Genomic DNA, 13,192 nt, shown 5'->3' on the forward strand with positions numbered 1-13,192 from the left:
GCCTTGATACAGAGGCAAAGCAGGATGAGAGATACCGGCTTGAGCGCACCAATATAACACATTTACACCCTGCTCCCTAAAGGAGGGGACTTCCCCTGTATCCAACTGGGCCAGTCCGCCATGCTTATATGTAGCCAGGTGAGGACAACCACATGTTCATGAGAAGATGCTGCATCATGCTAGGTTTTTATGCGGCCCAGGCAGGCACACTGGATCTAGGTTGCATGTATTATTATTACCAGTTATTTATATAGCGCACACATATTCCGCAGCGCTTTACAGAGAATATTTGGCCTTTCACCTGAGTCCATGCCCCAGTGGCGCTTACAATCTATATTCCCTACCACATGTACACGCACACACATTCACATGAGGGTTAATTTTGTTGGGAGCCAATTAACCTACCTGTATATTTTTGGATTGTGGGAGGGAACCAGAGTACCCGGAGGAAACCCACGCAAGCATGGGGAGAACATACAAACTCCACACAGTTAGGGTCATGGTGGGAATCAAACCCATGACCTCAGTGCTGTGAGGCAGTAATGCTGACCATTACACCGTCTGTGCTGCCCTAGTAATGACCACAATGTGATTAAGACAGGGTGTGGTCTTCGGGAATGCAGAGTGATACCAATTACCATGCAATGTTAAGGATTGAAAACCACAAGCCCTTGAGCAGTGTAGTGGAATGTAACGTGGTCATTGCTGATACAGGAACAAAGTTCTGATGGATAAGGATCGAGAAGACTCAGTGGGCTTTTTACTTTGTGCACTCACCAAAAGCGGCAAAAACAATGAATTTAGGGGGTAATTCAGATCTGATTGCAGCAACAAATTTGTTAGCAGTTGGGCAAAACCATGTGCACTGCAGGGGAGGCAGATATAACATGTGCAGAAAGAGTTAGATTTGGGTGGATTATATTGTTTCTGTGCAGGGTAAATACTGCCTGCTTTATTTTTATACTGCAATTTAGATTTCAGATTGAACACCACATCCAAATCTAACTCTCTCTGCACATGTTATATCTGTCCCCCCTGCAGTGCACATGGTTTTGACCAACTGCTAACAAATTTGCTGCAGCGATCAGGTCTGAATTAGGCCCTTAGTCCCTACTCCTTAGGAGGAGTATAGAGCAATGCCTGGACACTTACACTAAAAATGAATCATGTACAAGTTAGTTCTTGTGGCCATAACCAATTGCCTTTTACAGCTGCTTAAACCCAATATAACTGGTGTAACAACTCATGTGTCTAGAACTGCTGGTATGATCAAAGGACTCTATTCATGTTGGATTGCAGAATCTGCAATCCATTCTATTGCATGCTGGGGGCCGTCCAGCGCAGGGTAAGCTGCGAAGGGGTCGTCCACAGTTGCTGCGACTGCAATTAAATTGCGGTTGCAGCTGCAGAGCGTGACGGCCAGTATGCTGGGTGGGCTTGCCCTGCGCTGGGCGGCCCCATGCATGTGATAGAAAGGATCGCAATAGTGATGCAACCTGAATAAGGCCCAATATCCTTCATTTATAAACACCATCACAGTAAATATATTTAGGAAAGCAATCAACCAGAATCACTTCATATGTAACACTTATTAGCATATCCAACAATGAAAAAACCAACCTATTATACAGTAATTCAGGGCAAGCTTTGATTACAGAGCAGTCACTGATCCTTGTGCACATTCTGTAAGATCTATTGGAATTTGCAGCAAGGCTGACGTGTCTACCGAGTTTCAACTACACTGAAAGGGTGGGCAAGAGATGTAAAACAAAGGTCTTATTTTAGGGTGTAGTATGGTATGCCGGTGGCCGGGCTCCCAGCGACCAGCATACCGACAGCATGGAGAGCGCAAATGAGCCCCTTGCAGGCTCGCTGCGCTCGCCATGCTGTGGGCACGGTGGCGCGCTACGCTATTTATACTCCCTCCAGGGGGTCGTGGACCCCCAAGAGGGAGAAAAAGTGTCGGTATGCCGGCTGTTGGGATTCCGAGGCCGGTATACTAATGCACAGTAGTATACCTGGAGTCCATCTTAATACTTAGCAGAAAATTGATATGACCCCTGCCTGTTGAATTTGCAAGCAACATTATCAAGCCATTACATATAGATGATTTAGGGGTTTGTACTGTGTTAAGTTAAACTTTCCTTTTACATTTTGAACAAGGTGGGGGGGGGGGGGAAGGACCTACAGTACAATCTATGTAATGTGTTATACTAAAGGAACATTTTCAAAACAAGTCACACCACTGTACATAAGAACAGACCAGGTCCCTGTGATGCTCAAAAGGATTTTTTTTTTTTTTGCTTTTAATTGCAGTAATTGTAAATTGGTTTTGATCATTTCATTAGATTGGCACATCCTCTGCAGCAACTTTAAACACACACAGCAAGTAACCACCTCATGGAAGGTTTCGGTCTTTCCAAAGCTCAGCCGTGCTCGAAGATTTACAAAAATAATATGGAGTCCTTCAGTTTTGTTCCATCTCACATTAGCAATTTATATTCACCACTGAATATATTAAATCACTTCTTATTACTATAAATGAAAATAAAATAAAAATGCAGACATTTCTGAAAACAATTGTAAACATGTCTGTCGGTTTCAGATTAAAGCATCATGCTAAATCCCAGATTATTATTAAATAAACGTTATTATATAAGCATTTTGTATGAGAAGCTGCTGCATTATTGATGTACTGTAGGACGGTAGAGACACGGAGAAACACTTTATCACAGGTAATATGATGCTCTGAACTCAGGACGGCGACTCCCGGTTCTTCCTTCTCCGAGATAGAGATGCTGAGAAATGATCCTCCTCCAAGATTCTCTCATTCTGTACTGTATGTCTAAACTGCACTTTGTCTTCAGCCAGGCCATCAAGGGAGAGAACTTGTGTGTCCAATGTTAATCTACTCTGCTGGTTGCAAAAGTCACCTTGATATGCAGTTAGTGTCATTCTTTTATCTAACAGGAAAAAGAAATTAATATATAAAACGCAATGAAGATAACCTATTGTCATAAAACACAATGGTGTATCTAAAATCTAAAATAGAGTTGGTCTATGTTTAACAGAGTTTTGAAGGCAAATCCTTAAGTCAGTGTTTCCCAACTGTAGCCCTCAGGGACCCCTAAGGCTGGGTAAACACCTGAAAGATTTATCTGCTGACCCGTCGTCGATCCAACAAAGCCGAATAGGTAAGCTATACATGCTTATTAATCAGCCGCTCGATAGACCAGACATCACAATTAAGCAGGCATTTAGATTTGCCTGCCCAGCTGTGATGTCATTGCCAGCGGTCCCTGCAGCCAGTGTATGGGCAGTCGGCATGTCGTCTATACACACACATGCAGATGCACTAATGTATCTTTCAGATATATTGGTATCGGCTGTGCTAAAGGGCGATCTGAAATGTATGTGAACGACATTATTCACAGATATATCAGGTGTACACACCCGCCGATCCGCTTGCGATATAAAATTAACTGAAATAATGAACACTATATCGACAATTGCCTACAGAGCATAACAGTGTATATATTACAGATCTCCTAGCAGGTGCACAGGTGTACTCATTACTAGCTGACAAATAAAAGATCCACAGGTGGAGCCAATTATTTCACTTGTGATACTGGGATCAGTACGTATTACCGCCAGACGGAATCCCGGCGGTCCGAATACCGACACCGGGATCCCGACCGGCACAATCCCGACAGGGGGGCAAGTGCGGGCATGGTGCCTCACTACGCTCGGCAACACCCACTACGCTCGGCAACACCCACAGAGGTAGAATATGTCGGGATTGTGCCGGTTGGGATCCCGGTGTCGGTATTCCGACCGCCGGGATTCTGTCCGGCGGGATCTTGATCGCATCCCGTGATACTGAGGAGATCTGTAAAACATGCACCATTCGGGGTCCCTGAGGATTGGAGTTGGGAAACACTGCCTTAAGCAATCACGATCTCAATAACTTTATAGATCTTATAAATCAGGGGTCAACTTTCTTAAACTAAAACAATTTCTCCAAAATAATGTCAACAACTGATAAAATAGTGAAATAAACAAGAATTTTAAAAAACTATTTATTCATGAGGGTTGGGGCTGAAAGACTGGTGCTGGGGATCCTGGCGGTCAGCAGCAACAGAAAGAAGCATGTAATTTCACACTGTCATGTCAGATAACAATGTAGTATTTTCCTACATTTTATCAGGGGTGTTGCAGCTATTTTGTTAAAAAAAAGCAAACTGGCACACGATTCATTCAGTAAGGGTTCTTAAAGAGAGTTCCTGTCACTACACAACAGAAAATACATTACCACGTAATGATATCTCCTGGGGCTATCCTATTAGCCCCAATAAGGGTGTGTACACACGGTGAGATATTTTCTTTCGATTTTGACTATATAGTCAAAATCGCAAGAAAAGTTAGTGCAGATCGCAAGGTGAAAGTCACCTTGCGATCCCGTTTCGATCCTGATGCGCGGTCACGCCAGGTCAGCATCGCAAGAAAAGATAGACATAGAAACATAGAATTTGACGGCAGATAAGAACCACTTGGCCCATCTAGTCTGCCCCTTTTTTATTTTATCCTTTAGGCAATCTCAACCCTTTTTTAACCTTAATTCTTTGTAAGGATATTCATATGCCTGTCCCAAGCATGTTTAAAATTGCCCTACAGTCTTAGCCTCTACCACCTCTGATGGGAGGCTATTCCACTTATCCACTACCCTTTCTGTGAAGTAATTTTTCCTTAAATTTCCCTGAACCCCCCCTCCAGTCTCAATGTATGCCCTCGAGTTCTAATACTTCTTTTCCTTTGAAGAATGTTTCCCTCCTGAACTTTGTTAAGACCCTTGATATATTTGAAAGTTTCTATCATGTCCCCCCTTTCCCTTCTCTCCTCCAAACTATACATGTTAAGATCTTTTAGCCTTTCCGGATACATTTTGTGATGTAGGCCATGCACCATTTTAGTTGCCCTTCTTTGTACACTCTCTAATGTATTTATATCCTTCTGGAGATAGGGTCTCCAGAACTGGACACAGTATTCCAGGTGGGGCCGTACCAATGACCTATACAGTGGCATTATCACTTCTTTTTTCCTGCTACTGATTCCTCTCCCTATGCAACCAAGCATCTGACTTGCCTTTCTCATTGCTTTGTTGCATTGCTTTCCTGCCTTCAAGTCACTTGAAATAGTGACTCCTAAATCTCTTTCCTCCTCAGTAGTTTCCATTATAGTACCCTTGATACTATATTTAGCCTTTTGGTTTTTGAGACCCAAGTGCATGATTTTGCATTTTTTAGCATTAAACTGTAGTTGCCACGTTCTTGACCATTTCTCAAGCCTACCTAGGTCATTAATCATTTGTTTTACCCCTCCTGGTGTGTCTACCCTGTTGCATATCTTTGTATTATCTGCAAAAAGGCATATCTTCCCTTCAATACCATCTGCAATGTCACCAACAAAGATATTAAAGAGAACTGGACCTGGGGTACTCCACTGGTAACATTTCCCTCCATAGATTGCACTCCATTAACTACGACTGTCTGTTTCCTATCCTGCAACCAGGTTCTTATCCATTTAACTGATTTATAATCCACCCCCAGGCTTTCAAGTTTATTTAGCAGTCTGCGATGTGGGACAGTGTCAAATGCCTTACTAAAGTCTAGATATGCTACATCTACAGCTCCCCCTTGATCTATTATTTTTGTCACAGAGTCAAAAAAGTCAATAAGATTTGTTTGGCATGATCTCCCACCAGTAAATCCATGCTGTTTTGGATCCTGTAAGTTGTTTGATTTAAGATATTCCACTACTCTTTCTTTTAATAGTTTTTCCATTACTTTCCCTACTACTGATGTAAGGCTTACTGGTCTGTAGTTACTTGCTTCTTCCTTGCTTTCACTTTTGTGCAGTGGAACTACATTTGCTCTTTTCCAGTCCTCTGGAATAGCACCTGTATTTAGTGACTGGTTAAATAATTCTGTCAAAGGTGTAACCAGCACATCTTTTAGCTCTTTGAGTATCCTTGGGTGTATCCCATCTGGTCCCATTGATTTATCCACTTTTAGTTTTGAAAGTTCTGTTAGGACCTTCTCCTCTGTAAATGTATTTTCATCTACATTATTTTTATGAATGTCCTTGCAACTTAACTGTGGCCCCATCCCTTCTTCTGTAGTAAATACTGAGCAAAAATAATTATTTAGGTGATCTGCTACTGCCTTGTCTCCCTCCACCAAATGCTCACTCTCTGTCTTAAGTCTTATTATTCCTCCATTTGATTTTCTCCTTTAACTTATATACTTAAAAAAAAGCTGTGCAGGCAAGTCAATCCTTGCTAGATCGGTGTACTATCTAGTTCATGTCACATGTCAATTACATCTCACATAAGCCAAAATCTCACATAAACCAAAATCGTAAGCACACAGTCCATATCTCAAGAAAAGTTAGTCAAAATCTGTGCTATTTGGGCTCCAGGGAGTTCAAGGGAAATCGCAAGTGAAAATCGGGCTTAGCAAGGATCTCACCGTGTGTACACATCCTAAGCCAGCATGACCTGCTGCAGCATCGGGCCACGGCTCCTGACAGCTCTGGCTTCCCGTCATATGAGTGGGCGCCCTCCCTGCAGACCCAGGCTGCTGCGGTGGGCGTGGGACACTGAATGGAGGGGTCGCCTCAGGCGGGTGAAACAAAATCTCCGAAAAGCGCCGGCTTTTTGGGGCTGCGGCGGCAAAGACACACAGTTCTGAACCTGTGTGTTTTCACATGAAAAACTATTTTTTTATGGGAGAACTAACTGGATACCATGTGAAAAAAAATATTGGTGAAACATCGGGAAAAATCGCAAAGACCTACAGTTTTTCGCTCGTGATGTTTCATTGTGGGTAATTGGTTACTGCCCAAAGTCTGTTAGTCAAAGTTGTTTAAGAACAGCTGTACAGATGTGTCCTCTTATACCTTTTCTCCGTGTGCTACAAGTCGCATTACACAACGTGAGTGCCGTGTAACTTGGTAGCGCAGAGCGTCTTTTTTTGCGTTCTTTTCTACAAAATTGTGTCTTAGATGCAAAGTAATGTAATAAAAAAAAAGTACAAGCAGCTGCTGCTGATTAAAATGATATGCAGCATGCCTATATTCTGTGAGTGATTGCTTCTATATATTTGCATACAAAATGCTATGTTACAGTGTTATCATGGAAAACATTAACGTGGCATTTCGGATGCAGATAGAGCCTACATTACACACAGAATATAGGCATGCTGCATATAATTTTAATCAGCAGAAGCTGCTTGTGCATCCTATTTGTGTCTAAAATACGTATTTTCACGGAAAAAAAAGTCTGACACCCTTCTAGCAGAGGCAATAGCCAACAGAAACACGACCTTAAGTGTAAGGCATTTAAAGGTCCACAGACTCAAGAGGTTCAAATGGAGATTCTTGCAGGGCATTTAAGACAGACAGATCCCATGGAGCCACAGGAGGGACATAGGGTGGCTGAATCCATAAAACACCCTGAGTGAAAGTGTGAACGCCAGGAAGAGACACAATTCTTCTCTGAAACCACACCAACAAGGCAGATATATGAACCTTGAGGGAGGCCAGACCAAGGCCCAAGTCTAGGCCTTGTTGTAGAAAAGCCAAAAGTCTAAGTTTTGAAAGTATATGCATCATAATTCTTAGCAGCACACCATGTGAAGTAAGAATTCCAGACCCTGTAATAAATCCAAGCTGAAGCTGGTTTACGGGCTTTCAACATAGTTTGTATGACCGCCTCAGAGAATCCTTTTGCTCTCAGGAGTGTAGCTTCCAGAGCAACACCGTCAAAGCCAGACTGGCCAGGTCCGGGTAGACACAAGGGCCCTGAACGAGGTGGTCTGGGCGTTGAGGAAGTAGAAGAGGACACTCTATTGAGAGACCCTGCAGGTCTGAGAACCAATGCAGTCTGGGCCATGCTGGAGCAATTAGAAGTAATATTCCTCCTTCTTGCTTGAACTTCCATATTACCCTGGGCAGGAGTGACACTGGAGGGAACACGTATGGCAGCCGAAAGTTCCATGGAATTGCCAGTACGTCCACGAATGCTGCTTGAGGATTCCCTGTCCTTGCTCCGAAGACCGGAACCTTGTGATTGTGTCGAGATGCCATAGGCAATAGTAATGTGCAGGTAAGCATCCTGTATGTCCAGGGATACCAAATAGTCCTTGGGTTCCATGGCCAGTACAAGAGAATGCAGAGTTTCCATACGGAATTTGGATACCCTCATAAATTTGTTCAAAGATTTGAGGTTAAGTAGGACCGGGATTTGGGCCAGGAGGACCCATTTAGTTTCGGGGCTAGAAACAGGGTCGAATAGTAGCCCCTGCCTCTTTGAGACACAGGTACCGGCACAATCACTCCAGTATCTAGGAGAGATTGTACAACTAAAGTCTGTGCTTTCAGCGGATCCGAAGGGATAACCGTCGAGCAGAACTTGCGAGGGGGATGTCTCTTGAAAGAGATTGCGTACCCGTGAGACAACTTCCCGCACCCAGGCGTCTGAAGTGTTTTTTAACCAGGCCTGGGTGAACTGCAGAAGTCGGCCTCCCACCCTGGGGTCACCCAGGGGGAGGCCCGCCCCGTCATGCCGCAGGCTTAACCTGTTTGGAAGCAGGCTGACGGGCGGCCCAAGATTGCTTAGACTTGGCCTTGGTGGTTTTGGAAGTACGATCCTGTCTCGGGTACGCCTGACCCTTTGCTTTACCTGGAGGTTGAAAGGAACGAAAAGTGGTACTCTTAGCCTTCGGAGCAGAAGGATTAGTACTTGCGAGAAATGCAGTCTTAGCTGTTGCCAAGTCAGTCACGATCTTGTTCAGATCCTCTCCAAATAGTATGTCTCCCTTAAAAGGGAGAACCTCCAAGGTCTTTTTGGAGTCCAGGTCCACTTTCCAGGACCTTAACCACAAAATTCGGCGAGCCAGGATAGACAAGGCGTCTACTGTGTCTATCCTGGCTCGCCAAGGCGGCCACCATTACGCCTGCATCAGAGGCCGCCTCCTGAATATAGTGAGAGGCTGTGATAATATACAACAGATGATGTCTGGCAGTGTCAGAAAAATTTAGAGGTAGCTCATCCTCAATTGCCTGAACCCATGCTTCAATAGTCTTTGCAGCCCAAGAGGCTGCCATAGTGAGTCTATGCACAGCACTGGTAAGTGTGTAAATAGACTTCAGGCATCCCTCCACACGTTTATCCATCGGTTTCTTCAGTGAGGTGACAGTGGTGACAGGCAGAGTAGAAGATACCACTAGACGGGCGACATGAGAGTCCACCGGCGGTGAAGTTTCCCACTTGTTACTAAACTCCGCAGAGCTAGCATCTTTTTGGACAGGGAAAAATTATTTACTGGAGATGACCAGGATTCCTGACGTATGTCAATTAAAAGGTCAGAATGCGGTAAAACTACTTTAGCAACCTTCTGACGTTTAAGGTTTCTTAGACGTAGAGGGGGGCTCAATATCATCATCAATCTGGAGAATCAGCTTGATAGCCTCCACTAGGTCAGGAACATCAACTTGAGTTGTAGATTCCTCATCAGAAGTAACTGTATCAGTGTCTGACGGATCAGTATAATACCCATCCTCATCGGAAGAATCATCCGAAATATTAGTGGATTGTGAGGAAGAAAAGGCCCGTATAGATGGCCCATTGGCCCCAGCAGGGCGAGGGGTAGGTTTTTGTCTAACCAAAGACTGATTTAATTGTTGTAACTGGGTAGACAGAGCATCCATCCAAGGCGGGTTAACTACAGGGACAATATGTGGCTGCAATGGCACAGGAGGTCCCACAGGGGGCGTAAGCCGCGTTACAAGCGTCGTCAGCATATTTGAAAAAGCAGCCTTGATTTGGCACAGGTGCTGCAGACTGAAAGGAAGGTGCAGGGCACGCAGTACCTGAACCCTCAGCTGAAACCTTTTCCTCAGTCAAATCTGTGGCGCCAGCACTGCATGATGCAGAAGCGTCTGCGTATTTCCCGCCCTATGTAGCAGACATTATTGGGAATGTAGCCTTAGAGCGCAACAGTACAATATATAGCCAAACACAATACCTGCATAAACCCCCCTGTGATATGTGATAGCAAATGCAAAGCACAAAACAGAGGATTTAAGTGGTGTGAGGTGACAAACACACAGTGAAAAATACAAAACAGTATATCCTTTGGAACACTATATTTTAAATGAGACCCTGACGCACTTAGCCCCCCAGGGTACAGAATACAGTGATAGCAATACGTGTGATACACAGAATAGAATCCACACAGCAGCTATAGGCACACACAGTCACAGGCACATTACTGAAATTAATTACATATAAACAATCAGACTGCACTGGACTAGTAAATCTACATATAGATATGTATGTATACAGATATAACAATGCACAGTAAACACTGGATGTATATCACAGAATACTTGTACTAAATATTCATATAGCAGTACACTTGTTCTTAACTAACACTGTGTAAAATGACATGTAGAATACTTAAGTGCCAGTAAATACACAGCGCTGACAAGACAGGTGGTTTTACAGAGGAGACAGAGCCCAGCAGTCCCGGAGATCAACCCAGCTAGGTAATGGCGCCAAAATCTCTTCAGGGAGTGAGGGAGAGAGATGCAGCCCCAGGGCGGGAACACCAGCAGTAGATGGCGCCCGGAGCTGGGGGAGGGGCTACAGGTCAGCGCCTTATTCCCTCTGCTGGACTTCACCACAGGGTACAATGCAGCCTATATTAAACGGATTTTAGTAAATCCGACCTGCCCTGGTGGATATAGTGGGGTCCCTGTACGGCCACAGTGTCCACGCCAGCGGTGTGGTCCGTCTCCTGGGACCGTGACCGGATTGCGATTTACCGGTGGGTTTCACCTGGGGGACCCTCTTACCTCCTCCCTGTCATGCAGCCACGCGATCCAGGAGAGCAGCAGCGGTGGTGTGTCTAGAAACCGGTGCGTCCCCGCTGCAAGTACCCGGGAACCAGGCGCTGGAGTATACAGTGCCGCTGAGGGAGGTGATGGGAGCCGCAGCACAACATGTCAGAATTACATAAAAGTGCTGCGGCCCTTGGAGTCTTCTTATAAAGCTCTTTTCAGAGCTGCCTAGCGCAAACTGAGCTCCAGTGCCTGGAGGTGGGGCTATAGAGGAGGCGGTGCAGTGCATCCTGGGAACAGTCAAAGCTTTAGCCTGTTGGTGCCACGGATCAAGATCAAACTCTACACCCCAATGTTATTCCCTGTGGATACCAGTGTACCCTGCTGCAGAAATGTAATTTTTCCATCCAGCAGTGTGATATTTATGTGATAGGGCACATGTAGTGCCCTCCACCTTTCTATGGAAAATGGATATATTCCCTATCCCAGGGTATTACTGTCTGGGGATCACCAGGCAATAACGGCAAAGGGTACGGCTACCATCTCATCCCTTTAATTCTGGACACAATTACACAGGTTCTGTGACTGGCTGACTTCAAGACTCCATTTCACCTTGTTTTAATCAGCCACAGAACCTGTGTAATTAATGTGTGTCCAGAATTAAAGGGATGAGGTGGCAACCCTAGCACAGGGGCATATCATTTCAAAAGAGGGGACTCCTCTCTTTCAAATGACAGTGCCCCTAATGTGTTCGTGCTTGGTGCCTTCCACATCTTTGTGATATTGCCTTGTGATCACCTGGCAATGTGTGTTACAGTAGTGGTTAATGTCTGGTGGCAACAATGATCAGCAGCCATTAGCGTTTATGGGACACCTAAGATCAAAAGAGGTAAGATTACTTTTTTGGTGTGGGTTATCTGCAGTTTCCAGGTATAAGCAGATGACGCTCATTATTTGCAGTGAAGGGGTTACAATTCTTCATTTTGCTAGCTTAGAACTGCAAAGTAATATTCCAATATTTCTGATGTCAGAAGCCTGGAAATAAATGTACTTTTTGCCAGTCGGCATTTACAAAGATTTTTGATTTTCCCTGAGGGGCACACTGTTCCAGACACACAAGTGCATACTGCAGTTTGCTAGGAACACGATGACATTACAGAGTGTGTAACAATGAAGGGACTACCTCTGTGACAACTCCAGCTGCTATAGATGACCCAATATAACGCAGCATGAACCTCCCAAGTTCTTTAAAGTCTTTGTACAATTCTAAAGCAACAGGTCTCTGTGTTTGCAGCTCTATTATGGCATTCATCCCTTTTGTTAGGCATCTGGAAGAGAAAACAGAACATAACCAAGACCAAACATATGTATAAGGAACGCGTTTAAAAATTGAAACAAAAACTTATTTCATTATAACTCAGAAGCAAAACAGCCCATCACACTGCGCACTTCTATAATATATGGCGCAGACACTCATTTTTTTAAAGATGTATTTTTATTTTCAATTAAGACATACAGAGGAAAATAAATGAATGCATTAACTGGTATAAGATATTTCCACTGTCCTATACAGCCTGCACTTACATCTACTGAGCTCTGCATTGAGGAGGTCTAGTCATGGAAATATAATAATTTTGGCCATATGTATGTAATTTACATGCAGTATACATATTGCTCTACTGTACATCAAATTTTTTAAGTAAATATCTTTGTCCCTTGTTTCCTAACATGTGGGCTGAACATAACTAACTGGGAGGAGGGCAGACCCCATGGTAAAACTGAAATGCTTGCTGCTTATAGTAAAGAAAGCAAGAAAAGAGTAGTCTAGAGGGAAAGCTACACTGCAAGTAGCCGGGGTTTCAGCCCTACAAGCCTTTACTGGAGTATATCAACTTAATTTACTACTGAGATTCAAAGTAACGTGCGGCACTGGTTAGGGTGAGAGGGCCTTCCAATGTAGCCCCAGAAATACATCAAGTAGACTATCTACCAGTAAAAAGAAATACATTATTTGTTGGGGGGCACACTTGTAAATGTTACATGTACAACTTTTATTAGGTATGAATTGTAAAGTATGCCTAATAAATTAGTTCACTTCCAACAAGGCAGGGAAGTTAGAGTGTGTTCTTGCTACCTGAGGCATATGAATGGGGGTATCCGTTCACATGGTCGACCATGTTATGGTCGACGGTCATTAGGTCGACCACTATTGGTCGACATTGACATGGTCGACATGGACACATGGTCGACACATGAAAATGGTCGACACATGAATGGTCGACACATGAAA

General features: G+C 44.0%; 1 protein-coding gene across 1 annotated transcript in view; it reads right to left on the reverse strand.

Annotated features, from left to right (window-relative positions):
• Nucleotides 1-2,283: 2,283 nt before the first annotated feature.
• HBS1L (HBS1 like translational GTPase) overlaps nt 2,284-13,192 on the reverse strand; it is a 292,045-nt gene continuing 281,136 nt past the window's right edge. The window contains exons 17-18 of the mRNA XM_063917372.1: nt 12,086-12,230; nt 2,284-2,963 (exon numbers count right to left, since the gene is read on the reverse strand). Of these exons, the coding sequence (XP_063773442.1) occupies nt 2,952-2,963; nt 12,086-12,230 (157 nt within the window). The 3' untranslated portion in view covers nt 2,284-2,951. The remainder of the gene's footprint in view (nt 2,964-12,085; nt 12,231-13,192) is intronic.

This window comes from Pseudophryne corroboree, chromosome 4, assembly GCF_028390025.1.
Source record: "Pseudophryne corroboree isolate aPseCor3 chromosome 4, aPseCor3.hap2, whole genome shotgun sequence".
Lineage (NCBI taxonomy): Eukaryota > Metazoa > Chordata > Amphibia > Anura > Myobatrachidae > Pseudophryne > Pseudophryne corroboree.